This window comes from Diabrotica undecimpunctata, chromosome 5 (assembly GCF_040954645.1).
Source record: "Diabrotica undecimpunctata isolate CICGRU chromosome 5, icDiaUnde3, whole genome shotgun sequence".
NCBI lineage: Eukaryota > Metazoa > Arthropoda > Insecta > Coleoptera > Chrysomelidae > Diabrotica > Diabrotica undecimpunctata.
The window spans coordinates 61,700,114-61,721,379 of record NC_092807.1 but is presented as its reverse complement, the minus strand read 5'-3'; the positions used below and the strand labels follow the sequence as shown (position 1 = coordinate 61,721,379).

Genomic DNA, 21,266 nt, shown 5'->3' with positions numbered 1-21,266 from the left:
AAGACACATTGAAATGCATAAAAGAAAAGAAAAAACTACACATAAAATACCTAAACACCAAAAAACAGGAAGACTTAGACCTATATAGAGCGAAAAACGGAGAGGTAAAGAAAAGAGTAACAAATGAAAAGAACGAACGATGGGAACAAGCATGCACAGAGATAGAACGACATATCGGAGGAACGAGAAATTCAGAATCATGGCGAATATTAAAAGCACTTCAACGAAATAAGACAGAGAAAACCCAGATCGGCAAAATTAGTGAAAACGAGTGGCAAGAATACTACGTAGAACTACTTTCAGAAAACCGTCCCCAATTTCAGGAAGAGAATATAGAACATGCAGGAAATGGGGCATACGACCAGATAGAAATAAGCCTGGCAGAAGTTAAGAGAGCAATCAAGACATTGAAGAACAAAAAAGCCAAAGGACCCTGAGGAATACCAAACGAACTAATTAAAAACGGAACGGAAAAGTTATTCCGCATGCTACATAGAATGTTCGAAAGAGGACTAAATGGAGAAGAAATACCTGCGGAATGGACACAAGCATACATCACATCCATACATAAGAAAGGAAACAGGAAAAAATGTGAAAACTACAGAGGAATTAGTATAATATCGTCGGTAGGTAGACTTTACGGGAAAATTATTAAAGAAAAACTAGAAACTGAAATAATAGGAAAAATTGGAGAAGACCAAGCAGGGTTCACAGTAGGAAAATCATGCCTAGATCATACGTACACATTAGAACAACTGATAGAGAAGAAAATGGCAAAAGGTAGACCGGTCCATCTGGCCTTTGTTGATCTAAAGAAAGCATATGACTCAATACCTAGAGTCAAATTATGGGAAGCAATGAATGATCTCGGAATCCGACAAACACTAATAAAAGCAGTTAAAGCACTATACAAAGAAAACAAAGTAGCTATTAAATGTGGAAATAAAGCCTACAATCCATTTAAGACGACAAAAGGACTTCTACAAGGCTGTGCTACGTCCCCTACTCTGTTTAAAATATTCTTGGAAAAGACACTCAAACCATGGAGGAGAAAGTGCGAAGGAATGGGCATACCAGTAAGAGACGAATACCTATACACCTTAAGCTTTGCCGACGATCAAGTAGTCATCGCACAAGATGAAGAAGATCTCAGCTTTATGCTCAGAAAACTAGAAGAAGAATATAAAAACAACGGAATGGAAATAAACTTAGAGAAAACCGAATACCTAACAACAGAAAACAAGGATATGAGAAACCTAGAGATAGACGAGGGAAGACAAATAAATGGAACAGATAAATTCAAGTATTTAGGAACCATAATATCGAACCAGGGAACAACAGAAGAAGATATAAACAACAGACTGAGACAAACAAGAAACTGTATAAGACAACTAAATTCAGTGTTGTGGGATAAGAACATTACGATAAAGACAAAAAAGAGAATATATAACACCCTGACAAGAAGTATCCTGACATATGGGTCCGAAAACTGGACAATAAACAAGAGAAATAGAGGTAGAATAAGAGCAGTAGAAATGGAGTTCCTGAGGAGAAGCTGTAGACTTACAAAAAGAGACAGAATTGAAAACGCAGAGATTAAGCGGAGAATGGGAGTGCAATCAGACATAATCGACTATATAGAGGAGAAGAGACTATCCTGGTACGGCCACGTCAGAAGAGCGGACAGAGGACGCTGGATAAACAAAATCACAGAATGGAGCCCGATTGGAAGAAGAAAGAGAGGAAGACCCCGAAGGTCATTCAGAGATGAAATCGACGAGGCTATGGAGAAAAGAACCCTGCGAGATGGAGACTGGAATGACAGGGAAAATTGGAGAAAACGGTTGAGTGAAGGAAGACAGTGAAAACTGTGGAAATCCTTAGTAGTAGTAGTATTTCATTTGGATAAGAGATGGTTCCGTCTCTGCTTAGCTGTTTAATTTCTTAAAAATATCGCCTCCTTTAACAAAATATTTCTTCATTATCTACAAATCTACAAGCACATATTTTCCAACGTGTTTCTGCCATACAAAGTCTACACTACCAAAATTTTCTACAATGTGTCTATTATGTTTGGCAAAGTTTCGTTACTATTAATATCTGCTAAAAGTTTATCCAAAGTACGTATCTTATTTTGAAAATAAAATAAATGCACTTTTATTCGAATTGTTTGTCTTACAGTGTCATCTATTTCCTGGAGCTTTCTTACTGTATATGTTTGCTTCGCTTTTATAATGGTCCTTTGCTTTATTTTAAAAGTCTATAAATGTCTTTGAGGGGGCTTTTGAGGGCTGTCTGAAACATATAAAACAAAATTAATAAATACACTACGATGACAAAGGTGAGCGCGTTGTCTTGGTTTCCGAGTCACTTAGGTACGAGCAGATGAGTTTCGTGATGGCCCCGCTGTGTCCATAATTTCTCATCTTGTATATTAGTCCTTAATGCCACACTTACTCTGTCGAAGGCTTTGCTTACATCCAGGAAGCCTGCTCCTGTGTATTGCTTGTCATCGAATCTAGTTGCTATGTATTCTGTAAGTACCTGTAGTTCTCTGGAATGTTGAGCTCTGAATCCGAATTGTGCTTCTGGGATCAATCCTAGCCTGTCTGTCTTTGATTGGAGTTTGGTTTGGATGACTCGTTCTACTATCTTACTGACTGCTGAAAGTAAGCTAATCAGCCTGTAATTTTGCGGAAATATGTGATTCTTTCATGGCTTTAGTATCATGATTACATGGGCTTCTCTCCATCGGTTTGGGAAGAGCCTATATTTTAATATTGCGTTTGTTATGTTTGTAAAATATGAAGTTGCTTTTGAAGAATGATATTTTACAGCTCTGTTTCTGATTTCGTCTGGGCGTTTCTAGTTCTGTTTCTTCGACTTCCTCGATAAAGACTACTTAGAAACTATACTCCGAACAATATTAGTGGGATGTTCATGTACGACAGCGTCAGGTACATTTGGCACTACATACTTAAATTGCTCTGTTAAATAATAGGTACTTTAATCTCAGAGGGGAAAGTTAAGCGTTTGTGTTATTTTTATTACAAGAGTTTATTTAATATTACTTTTTGTTGCTATTAATACAAAACTAATGTTTAAAAAGGTAAACAGAAAGAGAACAATTCTTAATTATATTAATCGTTTATTTCCAAAAAATATACTGGACGTAAAAGTGCTACAAGAAAATAGTTTTAGATTAATATTGTTTCCTTATAATTATCAAACTAACTTGTCAACTGCTTGGTTATTAAAATTAGGTATCAAATGTTAATAAAAACTTCTGAAATTAAATAAAAAATCTTAAAAATTATTTTGCATGTTCCAAGAAATTTAATCAAATATATTGATAAAATAGATAAAAGTTGTAAAGAGGGGATTTTATTGTTAGTTAATATGATCAAAGTATAATAAGATTGAAATTTTTTGCTATAAAAATGCACTACATATAACATATTAATTATATTATTCTGACTTAAATTTTAAAACACATTGTATTTTATGGAGTGAATTTCTACGAATAAAAAATGACGAAAAAGGATTATAAAGGAGTAAACGAGGAGCGCGACTGTCCAGGATAACGTAGAATCCTGTCAAATAGCTCTCGATGCGTCTCCCGATCCTCCGTTTAGTTTGCTATCAGCACCTCATCCCTACGCCAGCCAAATTCAAATCATTCTAAACTCAACACCAATATTAAAGTTTTAATACTTCGTCATATTCATACGCATATTAAAAACTTCAATCGTGAATGTTGTGAACTTTTTGTGTTATTATTAGAATGCTTTGCGTGGCAGAACTTTTCTCCTCGGTATGAAAGTTTTGCTGTTATTGCGCTCGAAGAATTAAATAAAAATGAACAACTTGCGCGAAAAAATGGCTTCACATATTTATGAGAACTTACCTCTTAAAAAACTTAATAAAAATTTAAGTGAATTATCTAGATCGAGTAAATTTGCATTTCCAGACGAACAGAAGCGAAAAGTGACCAGTCCAGAAATTCAAGATTCTTTAGAAACTCTTCTTGAAACTAAGTCTGTCGCAAAGGCTGGTAAGAAAAGTGAAAATCCAAAAGATTTTGGAAGCACGGAAACTATTAAGGCAAATAATGAAGAGAAAAGTTGTAGTAACCAAAATGGACAAAACAAGAAAATTCAGTCTACTCCATTATCGACATTAGATGATGGGTATGGTTCTTCAAACAGCACACCTCAAGTATCAGGCAAGTAGAACAAATTAGATAGATTATCAATATTATTATTGAACTTTTTTTTTGTCAAATATGCATTTGAAAATTATGTTAATATGCAAATAGTTAATATATTTAAAATCTGAAATCATATATTCAATCATAGAATGAAGAAACTTTATTTTTTAACAGATCATTAAAGATACATATCCATTAGAACCACTTATATCATTAAGATTTATTCTATTTTACTGATTGATAATTTTCTGCGAGAAAGTCTAGTACATGCGTTTATGTATATATATATATATATATATATATATATATTTATTTATAATTATATATATATATATATATTATATATATATATATATTATATATATATTTATATATATATATATATATATTATATATATATTTATATATATATATATATATATATATATATATATATATATATATATATATATACATAAATACTTATAACTTGAAAAACTGAAGTTCTCAAGATTAGAAAAAAAAATTGTGGTTTTTATTGCATGTTATTACTACTAACATATCAGAAAAGTTAAAAATAAAAGAGGCCCTCTGGCTAGATTATGTTGCTCTCCGGGCATAATCATCTTAATAGTACCCTTGGTGCACAAATAAGTATTAAATCATTGTTTTTTAATTAATAATAAAGTGCGTATGACAGGGCGGGCGCTCATTTGTACAATTAAAATTTTAACTAGCAAAAATTTGTGCGCTAGGTTTTGTTTCTCTCTCTTATACATGCTTCAGCCCAAGCGCCCGTACTGTCATAAGCGCTTCACTCATAATTTAAAAATATTATTTTCAAATGAAATATGCCCAAAATACTTATTGAGAAATGATAGAACAAAGTTTAGAATTGAATTTAGATCCTTGATGAATTTAAAAATAATGTTTTTTACTTGTGTATTTGTGTAAAAAATTGTTTAAAAAAATTTGAACAACTTTTCGCCTGGGCGACCTCTTGAACCTTATTTCGGAATATTTTTCCGAAGGAACTCAAGCTTTTCGCGCTGTCTATGTAGGTAAGTGTTGACAAACCAATTCACAGTAATAAGTTCTGAAATAAAAATGGTTCATTTAAGTAAAAAAGATAAGAATATTAATAATAATCGGTTATAGTGATCGTGTTAGCACAGCGATCACAAAACATTCAATGTTTGGATGAAAATTATCCAAAATAGACTTATAAACTCATTTTTCATAGATGTAAACTTAATTGGTGACAAGTATTTAGATTTATTAAAGAACCAACTTATTTCTGCCCTTCAACATAATGGCAATATACCACAAAATTTTTGGTTTCAATAAGATGGAGCGTTTTCAAATTAAGAATCAGTCTAATTATTTATTTTTTTTTCGACAAATTATCTGTAATTGAATATTTTCACGGCCAACTTAATAAAATTTCACCTAATTTTCGTTACAATTAATGTTTGGCGAAAAAATTACGAATAACTCACACATTACAGCAGTTAGGTATAGAGAATGTTTAATAAATAATAAAGTATCATAGAATATCATTTCATTACAATGCTAAAATATAGGGTGTTCCATTTAAGAAAACTCTTCAACATACTCATTTCAAATTTTGACCAATCCTGTATCTCTCTCTTCATTTCTGACTCCCAGGAGGGATTGTAGTGGTCATGGTGATGTCGTCTCCAAAGATCTCTGTCTCCGGTCATTTCTTTTAACTCATGCATAGGTCTTTTACATATTCCTGTAATTTATCTTTCTCGTGATCTTCGGACTTCTGCTTTTCCTTGGATAATCGTAAGTCTTTCCATGTTTTCTGTGTCCGCTCTCATGCCCAAAGTATTTTAATTGTCGGAGATGGACTTTACTGAATAGCCATTTTCTGACTTTTAGCTCATTTAAAATTAAAATATTTGTCTTGTGATCGGTCCACATAATTCCTAACATTCTTCTCTTACAGACCCTTTCAGTGAAGTCTACCTTATGGCACAGGATTCATATTCCGCTCAAAAAATTTTGTAATATGACTGAAATATTTGCTAAATTTTGTTAAACTTAGTTTAACAATTCTTGCATACTAATTTTAAAATCCAAGGTCTGCAAAAAAAATTTCAAAATTTGGCTGGGCCCAAAATAAATACTTTATTAATCAGTTTTTTTTGCATATAAAGACAGCCTCAATATTTCAAAAGCACTTTGAAAAATGAAAATTTTAGTCAACTAGGTTTAGTTTAACTTAATTTCGGTAAGTTAAGATTTGATCCTGGTACATCTGTCAAATTATTTATATTTCATTCCTTTTGCCATCATTAAAATGTATTTCTAGTAAAATTCATTAGTTTCACTAATAATCTTCCAATTTAAAAATAAATTTAATAAATATTCAGCTTACATTTGTCATATACAATATCACAAATTTCTCACGGTTAACTTAAAACGGTATAATATCAGTTTTTGTCGAAGACTTTTGCTCTTTTTTTGTCCATGTTTTTGGTATTTCAATACCCTATAAAAACCTTTTACAACTAAAAAAAAAGAACAATAGAGTAAATAAGAGGTTTGTTTTTTGCCAGCCAACCCAGAATCTGGAATCAACATTAATTTAATTCGGGGATAAATTTGGGAAGAATTTTTATTTACTTTTTTTGGTTAGTTTTGGTCACTTTCGTTTGGGGATTTCTCCCTTCAGAATTTTATCTGAATTTAAGACCAGGGAGCATCTGTTTTTTTACATGACCAAATGACCACACTACTGAAGTTTGCACCAAACCATTTGGAAATTCTCCGTTTCTGATCATCGAGAGTCCTACAGGAATATATCTTCGGTTTTTTTATAAACGTATTTTAATATTGTTTTATAATAATTATTAGTCACATTACTATTTTTACATGATATAATTGGTCCGAGACGTTAAGCGGTTATGCACATAATTCTCTTTCCGGAATTCATTTATTATCATTTTTTTGTTAACCTTTCAAGGTCTTTCTCTTTTTTGTAACTTAAATTTAGTGGTATGGTTTTTATTAAATAATTATCATTACCTCGTTAAGATTCTACCCTATTTTACTTATATTTTTATAAATAAGTTACTTTAGGGAGCATTTGTTAAAAATACCTCTCTATTTTCACTTGTACATAGTTTAGCAGCGCACCTAGACAATGATTGTCAACTTATTTTAAAAGGTGGAGGGGTTTTAAGAAAGAAATTTTATTTATTTTTATAATTGTAAGTAGAGTTCTAATGAAAACCAATGAATACAACCTTCCGCTGTACTTAGCATTCGTAGATTATGAAAAGGCTTTCGACAGCATTGAACACTGGGCGGTGGAAGAAGCTCTGGTCAATAGTAGCATAGATTCAAGATACCGACAATTGATACATAATATTTACCAAAACGCAACCATGACCGTAATTCTGGACGACAAATTAATAACGGATAATATAAAAGTTAAACGAGGAGTCCGACAAGGCGATATAATTTCACCTAAACTGTTTACCTTGACCCTCGAAGATATAATAAAATCAACAGATTGGGAAAACAGAGGAATATGTATTAACGGAAAGTACCTAAATCACCTTAGATATGCGGATGATATACTCCTGATCTCCTCGGAACGACAAGAACTAGAACTAATGCTGAATGAACTTCATGAAAAATCACTGCAAAAAGGCCTAAAAATTAACTTCAACAAAACAAAAGTAATGACAAACACGGAAGACCAAGAGGCAATAAAAATACAAACAGAAAAAATAGAACAGGTAAATAAGTATATCTATCTAGGACAAGCAATCAGAGCTAACAGAGAAAATCAAACAGCCGAAATATCGAGACGAGTAAGAATGGGATGGGCAGCGTTCGGCAAACTTTCTTACGTTCTGAAAAATCAAACAATCCCTCTATACTTACGAAGCAAGGTATATAACTCCTGTATAATACCGGTGCTCACCTACGGAGCACAGACATGGACATTTACACAGGCCAATTTGGATAGGATAAGGAAGGCACAAAGAGCGATGGAGAGACAAATGTTGGGTATATCACTTAGAGATAGAAAACGTAACCAGTGGATCAGAACCAGAACAAAGACAGTAGACGCGATAGAACAAGCAGCAAAACTAAAATGGAAATGGGCTGGACACAATGAACGTCTCCAAGACGGACGATGGAACAATGCCATCGGAAAGTGGCGTCCATACAATGCAAAGAAATCAAGAGGCAGACCACAGATGAAGTGGAAAGATGACATCAGGAAACAAGGAGGTCCCACATAGCAGAGAACAGCTCAAGATAGGGAAAGATGAAGAGAACTGGGGGAGACCTACATCCAACAATGGAAGGATAGAGAATAGGTTAAAAAAAATAGAGTTCACATTGTTATTATTAAATGGGTTACACAGGTAATAGTATTTTATTTTAGTACCCTTTATTATTCTTTGGAGGTATATAGGATTTCTATTTCATAATATAGGTTACAACTTGGCGAAATATATTATACCTTCCTGGCACCCAAATCTTTTACATTCAGTAAGTATTATTCACACCTTGCGTGTTACTTTTATTTTATTAAATTATTCTTGGCTTCTTCCGTATTCTACTATATTTTTAAGGCATTCCATTAAACTAGAAAAATTTAAACTACTGAGTTGATTTAAAAATATTTTTCACAATTAATTATTAACATAATGTAATACAAACTACAAAAAAATATTCAAGATGGCCGCTATTTGCATGAATACACGGCCGAAGTCTTTTAGGCGATTCATCGATCACTGTACGGGCGACATCCATAGGCACATTTCCTAGAATTTTTACCAGAGCCTGTTTCAATGACTCTTATGGTGACATCTTGTACATACCATGCTCTCTAGAAATAACCACAATTCGTAATCAAATGGATCAAGGTCTAGGCTGGCCAAACAGCCAATATTCACTACAAATAAATTCAGGTATATGATTTTCAAGCTACTGTTGAGTTGTTTTCGCCCTAGGCGTAGGTGCAGAGTCTTGTTGGCAATTCTTGCCATTGTTTTAACGCTCTACTTACAAAAATGTAAAGAAGTGACGGCATCAAAGAACACTCCCTACCAAACCATCACTAAGGTAGAAAAATGTCCTAATTTGATTCTTGATATTAGTTCGCGGACTTCCTTGGATGACAGTGCATAAACTATATCGTTTTGGCACAAACAAAAGGACCGGAATTATCGGTGTTTTGTATATTTGACATTTAGCTTTTTTGGTAATTTTCTCGACTCTCAGATATTTAATTAAGATACTGTTCCCGATATGTTAAAAGAAGAAATGGAAAAAGCATCTAGGCTCAACGAAATTTCTACAAAACTATTACAACTCATAAACCACTCTATTATGATAATATAAGAACCGTTTAACGCCATACACAATACTGGTATTATTACTCAAGAAAGGCGGTTATCCAGATTCATTACAATTAATTAACTGTTAATGCTAACTGCTAATTCAAAATTCAAACCGTATTTACAGAAACTTAATATTAGCGAAACACAGATGAAATTTAGAAAAGAACTAGGCTGTGAACTAGGCTGATTTCGAATAGGCTTTTGATAGGGTACAGCATATTTTACTTAAAGATATTCTTGAGAGCAAAGACATAGTTAAGAAAAAGAGGTTAGTCTTTGTATGTGGGTATATTTTATTTTATAAAAACCCTTAAAAGGGCAACATTAAAAGCACGAACGTTTTCGGAACAACTGTTCCATCATCAGGTTAAAATACCTAAAATAAGTATAAACCATTTAATTACAGCAAACGTGGTTTAAAATTTTGACTAAGGTTAAAAAAAGCAAAATGGTTATACTTACAGGTTACCATGCCTGAGCCACCAAAATATTTGGGTAAAAACCCTTTAAAATGTAATGTGTTACCAAAGATTGTACATGATGTTAATAATTTTATATGATGTTTAATATTTTAATTAAATTTTACTTCAGGTAACATACACCCATGCTTAAGTGAGTTCCAGTGTCCGGAGAGTAAACCTCTTCAAACGGACTTCAGCTGGTAACTGATTGATAAGAAGATACCCATGAACGGTGTCAAAAACAAAATGTCAATGTACCATGAAACAATATTAGTTAAACATAGTATTACTACAGCCAAAAGATTAAAAAACTTTGATGATGTTAAAATGATAAAAGCAATCCATGTGTTGGGATTTAAAAAAATTTTCTATAATTATTTAATATTGGATATAAAAGATGTAAATTACTGGTGTTGTTGAAGGTCATGTTTAAGAGAATGACGTATGCATTAGGCAGCTTATGTTACTCTTTATCGTATGGAGTGTGGTCTAAAAAGTGTAATTTGTGACGAATTAGCTTAAATATATGGAAATGTCCTTTTATGTTGCTTACATCTAGGACAAGGAAAAAATAAATAGTATATACCTATTTGTAGCTAATGTAAGACTTCGTATTTAAATGAAATAGTTTAATACTGCTCGTATCGTAAAAATTTTAATATAAGTGAGTCCAATAGATTGAGAAATGGGATTAAAAATCTTCCGGCTGAAGGAATTAAAGTTATAATATATGTGATTAAATTTAAAAAATTGAAAAGGCTGAGATCCTCAGAGACTTGGCATAAATAAAAGTAAATGAAATGACTAAAGAATAAAGGAGAGTGGGATAAAGGAAAATAAATGAGTTAATCAACAAAATTAGAGATGAAAGAGGTCCTTCATGCTTAAAGCATCTAGCACCCTGAACAAAATATATTTTGATTATATCAAATTCGGTACATAAAAGCCTGAAATTTTATTTGTGAGTATGATGTACTAAGTTGTTGACTAAGAGAGGGGGGAGCAATGGTTGATTAAGGGTTTTGGCAAAGTGGGAGAAAGTGAATTCTGATGAATTGCTGGATTGTGTTTAAATGGTTACTGAGTTTAGAACTAATGAGTGGATGGTAGATATATGAAATGACTGAGAAATAGCAAAAGAAAAAAGAATGGACAGGAATATGATGTAAACGTGGAGATTGTAAAATAATGAAATAGTGAGGTATAATAGATATGATGTTAACAATAGGGGGCTGAAAAAAATTCTTTTGGAGGGAGTGTTGTGACAGTAGTGTAGAGAGAATGGTTGTTTTAAAAGCAACAATTGTTGAGAAGGATTAAGGTGTTGACGTTTATAGAGGAAGGTCAGATAAAGAAGATGAGGTAAATTTGAGAAGTGTGGGTTATGAGAAGAGTTGTCGGTGTAAGGGGGGGGGGTTAAAAGTCACGGTTGAAAGATAAGTATCTTTCAACCGTGACTTTCAACCCTTACACCGGCAACTCTTCTCATAACCCACACTTCTCAAATTTACCCCATCTTCTTTATCTGACGTTCCTCTATAAACGTCAACACCTTAATCCTTCTCAACAATTGTTGCTTTTAAAACAACAATTCTCTCTACCCTACTGTCACAACACTCCCTCCAAAAGAATTTTTTTCAGCCCCCTATTGTTAACATCATATCTATTATACCTCACTATTTCATTATTTTACAATCTCCACGTTTACATCATATTCCTGTCCATTATTTTTTCTTTTGCTATTTCTCAGTCATTTCATATATCTACCATCCACTCATTAGTTCTAAACTCAGTAACCATTTAAACACAATCCAGCAATTCATCAGAATTCACTTTCTACCACTTTGCCAAAACCCTTAATCAACCATTGCTCCCCCCTCTCTTAGTCAACAACTTAGTACATCATACTCACAAATAAAATTTCAGGCTTTTATGTACCGAATTTGATATAATCAAAATATATTTTGTTCAGGGTGCTAGATGCTTTAAGCATGAAGGACCTCTTTCATCTCTAACTTTGTTGATTAACTCATTTATTTTCCTTTATCCCACTCTCCTTTATTCTTTAGTCATTTTATTTACTTTTATTTATGCCAAGTCTCTGAGGATCTCAGCCTTTTCAATTTTTTAAATTTAATCACATATATTATAACTTTAATTCCTTCAGCCGGAAGATTTTTAATCCCATTTCTCAATCTATTGGACTCACTTATATTAAAATTTTTACGATACGAGCAGTATTAAACTATTTCATTTAAATACGAAGTCTTACATTAGCTACAAATATATACTATTTATTTTTTCCTTGTCCTAGATGTAAGCAACATAAAAGGACATTTCCATATATTTAAGCTAATTCGTCACAAATTACACTTTTTAGACCACACTCCATACGATAAAGAGTAACATAAGCTGCCTAATGCATACGTCATTCTCTTAAACATGACCTTCAACAACACCAGTAATTTACATCTTTTATATCCAATATTAAATAATTATAGAAAATTTTTTTAAATCCCAACACCTGGATTGTTGTTATCATTTTAACATCATCAAAGTTTTTTAATCTTTTGGCTGTAGTAATACTATGTTTAACTAATATTGTTTCATGGTACATTGACATTTTGTTTTTGACACCGTTCATGAGTATCTTCTTATCAATCAGTTACCAGCTGAAGTCCGTTTGAAGAGGTTTACTCTCCGGACACTGGAACTCACTTAAGCATGGGTGTATGTTACCTGAAGTAAAATTTAATTAAAATATTAAACACCATATAATATTATTAACATCATGTACAATCTTTGGTAACACATTACATTTTAAAGGGTTTTTACCCAAATATTTTGGTGGCTCAGGCATGGTAACCTGTAAGTATAACCATTTTGCTTTTTTTAACCTTAGTCAAAATTTTAAACCACGTTTGCTGTAATTAAATGGTTTATACTTATTTTAGGTATTTTAACCTGATGATGGAACAGTTGTTCCGAAAACGTTCGTGCTTTTAATGTTGCCCTTTTAAGGGTTTTTATAAAATAAAATATACCCACATACAAAGACTAACCTCTTTTTGTTATACGTGGTATACAGCCAGCTGCAGGAATTATTTTCCTTGTGGATAGTTAAGAAAGTTCAAAAAACAATCTTGAATTTACACTGGAATCATCGAGTAAATATAAGAATGGAAAATGAAGGTTCAGACGTAATAAGAGTAACACGTGGAGTGACAGGGAGATGTTTATTATTGCCACTACTGTTTAACCTATGACATTTGCCAGAAAGTTTTATTTAACGTAAGTAAAAGAATAATCGTCAATGGGGAAGTAATGAATAACATAAGATGTACAGACAATGAAAAGAGCTCTTGAGGGAGAAATAGCAGAAATAAAGGTCAATGGAACACCAATTAACAACATCAGATATGCAGAAAATACTATCATAATAACAGACAACCTTCAAGACCTCCAAAAGCTAATGAACAAAATAATGATGAAAGCCTGACAATTACCGGTAAAACTTTGAAACAAGTTGAAAACTACAATTATCTTGGCACAATAATTAATCACACAAACGATTACTCCAAAGAAATCAAAGTTCGAATAGAGAAAGCACGAACAAACTTCAATAAAATGAAAAAGGTACTTTGTGCAATAGAACTGAAATTCGACTTGAGAGTTAGGTTGGCAAGGTGTTATATTTTCTCGACTCTGCTTTACGGGATAGAAGCATGAACACTTAACGCGTCGACTACTAAAAAGTTGGAAGCATTTGAAATGTGGATGTATAGGAGAATCCTGCAGATATCATGGACCGAGTATGTAACAAACAACGAAGTCATGAAGAGTCAACAAAAGAATGGAAATATTGGAAACCATCAAGACACGAAAGCTGCAATATCTGGGGCATGTTATGCGTAACGAAAAATACAACATACTTCAATTAATTATACAAGGAAAATACAGGACAAGAGAAGTGTAGGAAAGAGAAGAATTTTATGGTTGCGTAACTTGAGGGAATGGTATGGATGCACATCAATCGAAATATTTAGAGCGGCAGCATCTAGGATCCGAATAGCCATGATGATTGCCAACTTCTGTCTCGGAGATGGCACGTAAAGAAGAAGAAGAAGATGCAGACAATACTGTTGGCGTAGCAAGAATATCGGAAGAGGTTCAACTTTTACTAGAGAATATAAATATAGTAAGCAATAACTACGGTTCACAGATTCATACCAAAAAAACCAAATATTATAGAATAGAATAAATTTACACAATTTTATCTGTAGATTGTTCTCGTTTTAGGTTATAATTATCTGCAAAGTACGTTGCCGATTGGTTTGCTGTTGATTCTATATCTCCTTTTAAGAAGGGTTAGTCTGACGTAGTTTTACCCCTTTAGTAGTTTTTCTTTTCGGGAACCGCCTGTTATAAACCGGCTTATTGTACATCTTAAAATCATTTATGATACTCATTCCAGAATTATGAAAATCTGCCCCCTTTAACAGGTCTAGTAAATCGGTACCATATGTGTTGGAGTCACTCGGTAATCTTTAAAAATTGTTTGCGCCGTCTACGATCTAATGCCTCACAGTCACGCAAGATATTGTTAACTGTTACAGGTTTTCTGCTATAGAAACTGCAACTTACTCTCAATGATGTATAGCCCCATTGTATATAGATGTCCCTTGACTGGTCTGGTAAGGAAGTCTGTTATGATTCTAAGCTAATTCCTGCTTATTTTCCACAGTACTTTAGACCTATTATGATAATAGTATGGGTAACAATAGACATTTTGAGCAAGTTATTTACACTTAATTTTACAATAAAGTGCTCGAATTATTAATTTGTTATTTTAACCACTTCTTTTTTTTTCTAGTGTTGACTCTATGGTCAATGAAAGTTGGCTATAACCATTGCAAATTCTTCTTTATTTTCTGCTTTTCTTAAAAGTCTTCGTGTGTTTAACCCGGTCCAGTCGCAAATATTTTTCAGCCAGGACATTTGTTCCCTTTTTTCCCTTTTTTCTTCGATTTCATCCTTTATAATTCGCTGCAACAACTCGTACTTATTATTTCTAAGTATGTGCTCCAAATATGCTGTCTATGCTCCAAATATGTGGTTAAAAGATCTCTGTCTCTTCCCATTCTGTGCAACACCATTTCGTTCGTAATGTCGATAGTATTTTCAAAATTCTCCTAAAAAGCATCATCTCAAAAGCTTCCAGCTTTCTTATTAAGTCAAATATAATAGTTTAATCTTCGGCACCAATAAGAAGAATAGAGTGGATATAACATTTATCATCCAATATCGGATTTGCAGATCGAGTCTTTGGTTACTCAGAAATTCCTTAATCTTCTAAAAGGCTGCTCTTGATTGTTATATTCTTAATGACATTTCTGATTTCAGATTTATATCTTCTGAAATTTAGACTCCTAAGTATTTCGTTTTGTCCACTTGTTCATATCTTTATTTTTATCTGGATCATTGTTATGACTTTACCCCTCTTACTGATAACCATGATTTTGTTTTCTTTGGGTATAATGTTAAACCAAACTTTTCCCCAGCATCACCAATTTTGTTTAGTAGCGTCTGCAGGTTTTTCTCAGTTTCAGTGATAATGACTGTATCATCGGCATAACGAATGTTATTTATATTTTCACCATTTATCTTGATCCCTTCTGTACAGTTTTTAAGTGCTTGTGTAAATAACTCTTCCGAGTATATATTAAATAGCAATAATGAAAGTACACAGCCATGTTTCAGTTCTCTACTGCTATTCTCTACATCTAATGCTACCACACCCTGTTGGTTCCAACAGAGATTTCTCACTATGTCACTATTATTCTTGTCGAGTCCTTTTTGGCTTTAGACATTCCATGAGAATATTATGTTTACCTTTATGGAAAGCTTTTTCATAGTCTATAAATGTGACGAAAAGATCTTTTTGTTGGACTCGATATTTTTGAGCAAGAGTTGTGAAATTATACTGTAACAGTTCCGAAGCCAAAAAGAAAGCAAAACTGTCTATTACTTATATCCGCTTCACACTTTCTGAATATTCTTGCATGTATGACCTTTAAAAAATTTTTCAATCATTGTGACATTAAGCTGATTAATCAATAGTCGTTATAGTGTTTGGTATTCTTAGTTTTTGGTAGTGCAACAAAGGTCGATAGTAGCCATTCTATAGGTATCTTACCAGATTTGTATATCTTGATAAAGAGGATAGTTATTGCGTTTAAATTGTCTTTCCCTATGAGTTTAATCAGCTCGATGTGAACTTTATTTGGTCCAGGGGCTCTTTCAGATTTTAAGTTGTTTATAGCATGTTGGACTTCAAATTTAAATATAATTGGAGCTTCACCGCTATTAATTTTTGTTGGTTCCCTTCTTGTGTCCATATCTTTAATATATTTAGTCCATACTTGTTTTATTTTAATTAAGTTATTAATAGGTTTATTGTTTTTGTCAATTTATTGGTTAGTTGTGTTTGTTTGTGATTTTCCAGATAATTCTCCAACTTTTTTATATAAATTATAATAATCATGTTTTATCTGCAATTCCTCATTTTCAATGCATGTTTCCATCATCCACTTTTCCTTTTCCTCTTTTATTTTATTTTTCTCTGTGTTTATCAGGGCTTTTGTTTCTATATTTTTTTCTTTGTTCCATGATTTCCAGTACTTCTTTTGTAGAGTTTCGTTCTGTGTTTGTAACAGAATCTTTGATTTTGCTCCACATAGTTTTCACATTCTCAGTGTTCTTCATTTCTAATATTAATCTTTTCATTTCTTGATTTATACCGTTGAAGCCTCAGCATGTATTTCGTTTATCTTGGGCAACTGAGTATTCACCTTAGAACTCTTGGATTTTATTGTTTTTCCCCTTTAGTTTCATTTTTGAGACAAGGAGGTTATGGTTTTATCGGACATCTTCTCCAGGGTCTTAACGCTTATAATGGAATTGCTAAATCTTAGATTGGTTAGTGTAAAATCGTATTTCTAATGCAATTTTATGAAGTCCTTATGCAGTCTTAACCTCCAGGTATACAGTCTACGGGGTGATAATTAAAACCGTGTGTTTATAATCGCCAGGTTTTTTTTTTGACAAAATTGAGTCAGCCTGTCGCCTCTAGCATTTCTTTTTCCTGAACAATAATCACCTATTACATTGACTACTCGGCCTTTTCCTACCTTTACATTTAAATCCACCGTTATTATTAAAATTTCTTCCTTCCTGATGTATTGTAGAAGTTGTTTGAGTTGTTCATAAAAATGTTCTATATCAGCTTCTGATTTAATTGTCTTAACTATCTTAATTAATTATCTTAATATCCTAACTACAAAATAGTTTAATGGTTTATACTTGTGTTTACTTTGATATTGCAGACAGTACCTGAATTCTCTAATTCTTAATGTCATTGTTGTTAAAACAAGGTAGAAATTTTTAATTGCGTAGATGTCGTTAGAAAGAACTTGAAACTTTTATACCAACTGGTACATTTTTGGAGGTTATTTAATTTTTAGATCCACAGAAAGTTATTTAAAGTAGTGTGGCATTTGAATCAATAACTTTAATGTGGCCTCATTTTAGAATAATTTTAAAATTTGTGGTTTAAAGCTTTCTTATTTTTGTGGAAATAACGTTGATATTTAATATGCAAAGCATATAGGGGACTGAAACCTAAAAAGGTCTAAAAGGGGTTTGATTAATTCTATGTAAATTATTATTTTTATATCTTTTTAATTATTTAATTAATTATTTTGTAAATAAATTCGTCCCGATTTGGAGGCGAAAGCAAGTTTGCCCTTTACACTTTTTATTGTAGTTTAGTAAATTATTACTGTACATTTTTTATTTTAAATTATTTTACGGGAGGTTACGGGAGTTGAAAAGGTAAGGGAAGTTTCTAAATTAAAAAAAAATTAATCATTAAAAGTAGATTTACCTTTTGGGTTACAAAACATTTTTTATAAATGTCAGCACATATTTGCATGTTTTTGAATTAAATGTTTTTAACATTTTATCATTTTAAAATCATCAACCGCGTCTTTCTCCCGAGAAACAATTATTCCCGTTGTAAATTTTCATTTATTTTTGATGGTTGAGAATATACAGCAGTTGTTGAATCTTAATGACTCTAACATAGTACACGGTTCTTCGTAATTCTCTAATTACTTCATTATTTTACTGATATGGAAACGGGTTGTGTCCCATTCCTGAATAACTTTTTTGCATTTGATTCGTTATAAGGGAAATATACATTTGTTGTTTAGTTTCGAGATTTTATGCATATCTTTGCTATGAGTCATCATATCTTTTATGTTTTACTTTAAGGTTTTTAATATTAGCTCTTTACCATTTCTTACAACCTTCAAATTGAGTATTTTTCAATTATTCTATCGCTAGGGTACTTGACTTAATAATAGGAAAAATGCTATAACAATTAGCTCTTGTAAAACTAGCTAACATCATAAATGCAGCATTTAGGCTACAATATGTACACACATCAAAATAATCTAGGGGACACCTATATTACTAGCTTTAAATCAATGTTAGCTGAAAATACAAAAATAAATGTTTTTTGTTATGTTTTTAATATTTTTTATTGATTTGTCGATTATTGTACTGTGTTTGACAATAGTTGGACGGTAATGCTGATAAGAATGGCTATAAAAAATTTAACAAAACTTCAATATGCATTTTTTGTCTATAAGTTCAAAAAAAAATTTTGTCTTTAAGATAAAAAGTAATTTTTTCTTTATTGGTACTTTTCGATATCTATGTAGATTTTTATTTAGTTTTACAATTGGCAATCATAAAAAAACATAACTTAAATTGCGAAACGCAGTGGTATGCTATCGGGATGCTTCAAACTGGTAGAAGTCAAGGAGAGGTTGCTGAGGTTCTCCACACGAACAGAAGTGTCATTAATCGTTTGTGGTTAAGATGTCAAGAAACTGGTGATGTTGCTGAACGTCATACAGGTCGTACAAGGATAACCAATCAGATTAAATACTGTTTTATTAGGTTGCAGACTTTGGGAGATCGCTCTGTAACTGGATTACAATTAGAAATGAGGCTTCAAGAGACTCATCAGGTGTTTATACGTGGCCAAAATATTAGAAATAGTCAGCATAAAGTAGGGTTAAATACTCGAAGACCTGTAAGGGTGCCTATGTTATCCAAAGGAAATCGTCTGTTCGACTTCAGTGGGCACAAGAACACGCAAATTAGGTTAGACGTGAGTGGGTCTCTACTTGGTTCACAGATGAGTCGCGATTTTGATTTACAGCAGATACAAGATGGACAAGAATTTGGACACGATCTAGCAATGCTAAACGATTGGCGACCGTGCAGGAGGTTCATAGACAGCAAGGCGGCAGTAAAATGGTATGAAGTGACATCCTACTGTCGATGATGTCCTATGATTGGCCGATGGAGTTGTAAATGCACATATCGGTACGAAATAAAGTGTATAAAAAGGGTGCATTTTCCAAGCCATAATTATTTAAGCCTAGCTTTATGACGGTCCCCACGTAGGGTGTCCTACGCCTGGGGGCCTTCTTCACGTGGCTCTGCTCCCTGTTTGTCCTAAGACTTTTTTACTAGGATCTTTTTCCACTACAAAAACTGAGTTTTAGTTTACCACAGCATAGAGCTGATATGGAGTTATTTCTAGTGAAGACCCTAACCTCCCTATAGTGACATGGCGACCAACTAGAAAAACATGAGCCTACGAGCCAGACTCCCACTGAGTTTCAACTTAAAACTCCACAAGAACAGCTAATGGTATCATAGATCGATTCTGCAGTTCCTGACACTGTCCAGTGTCGGAGGTTTCAGCGACCGAGAAGTCACCGAAGCCACCAACCCCAGAAACTACTGAGGCCATGGAGTAACCGCTGGGTCACTCCCTGCCCTACCGCAGGTGGTGCTTAGTAACCACGTAGGTGCAGGCATACCTTCTACTAAGAAACCAGCTGACAAATGGTTATGGGTTACTGATGGCCTAGAGGAGGACGAAGTCGTTAAAGTCGAAGGTGCTGTGATGGAAGACGGTACCTGCAGAAAAAGAAGATGACCACCGGAGGCTGCTGTGTTGTGTAGTGAATTAGGTACGGACTATTCTGGTTTAATGTTACTGTATTAGATAGTTCTTAAGAATATATTAAAAAAAGAAAAATGCGCGTTAAGATGTTATATTATTTTTTTTTATAAAAAGACACGAAAGATTTTTCGTCGCAAATTAAACGAGAAATTCAAATATAATTTTTAATTTGAAATATCTCGTAGCGTACAATTTTTTTCTTGAAAAATGGTACCCAGAAAATTTCATTTGCATATCTCAACCAGTTTTAGATCAATAAATAAGTCATTATTTTGTAACAAAGATTTTAACACCCCATATCTCGGAGGCGAAGAATTTGAGGACATACGTTTATCTAACCAATTGTCATTATTTTTGTATGCAGAATCCCTTCCTCAAATTTGGTGTACTTATTTAATAACATTGTAAAATATACAAATAAATAATAATTTTTGATCAGCTGTATCAAAGCTACTTCTCTGCAAAGTTTCAGCTAATTTTACTGGTACCACTTTTACATTATATGAGAAGTGCCGGGGTCCTTTCTTGAAGAAAAACGTTATTAAAACAACTCAAAAAACCAACACTGTTTTGGATAAATACCTACATAAAAAATAATAAAACTTATTAAAATTTAAAATTTTTAATTTTTAAAAAAATTAAAATTTTTATAAATAAATTTGATAGATATACAAGATTAATTAATTAATATGTACAGGGTGTCCCAAATTGGTATGTTTTGCAGGGTATACCAAAAACTAGAGGAGATAGAAAAAAAGTAGTTAAGATGTCATGATTTTGTTTTTCTTTAAAGTAACTTTTGATTAATCAAATATCAACAGCTCCCCTTATTAGCGAGATACTAGATACTAGATTATTGAAAAATGCCGAAAACAACTGGGTTAAATATCTTCTTTATTAAGAAAAATTTAAAAAAAAACTTTATTGAAACTTTTGACAGATATATTAAGGAAAAGTTCAGTGGCGTACGAGAATTTTTTAGGGGGTCTTACTAAGGAAATATAATAACAACTTTTTTTTTATATGGGAAACCTTATATATTTTGACATTTTTTGTTTACATTTTTAATTCTCTTTCACCTGATAAAACATGTTATATATCTATTTTCAGTT

The 21,266-nt window shown here is 32.6% G+C and overlaps 1 protein-coding gene across 1 annotated transcript in view; it reads left to right on the top strand.

Annotated features, from left to right (window-relative positions):
- Nucleotides 1-3,879: 3,879 nt before the first annotated feature.
- LOC140442216 (sodium-dependent noradrenaline transporter-like) overlaps nucleotides 3,880-21,266 on the top strand; it is a 340,132-nt gene continuing 322,745 nt past the window's right edge. Inside the window, exon 1 of the mRNA XM_072533294.1 lies at nucleotides 3,880-4,229. Coding sequence (XP_072389395.1) covers nucleotides 3,880-4,229 — 350 coding nt within the window. The remainder of the gene's footprint in view (nucleotides 4,230-21,266) is intronic.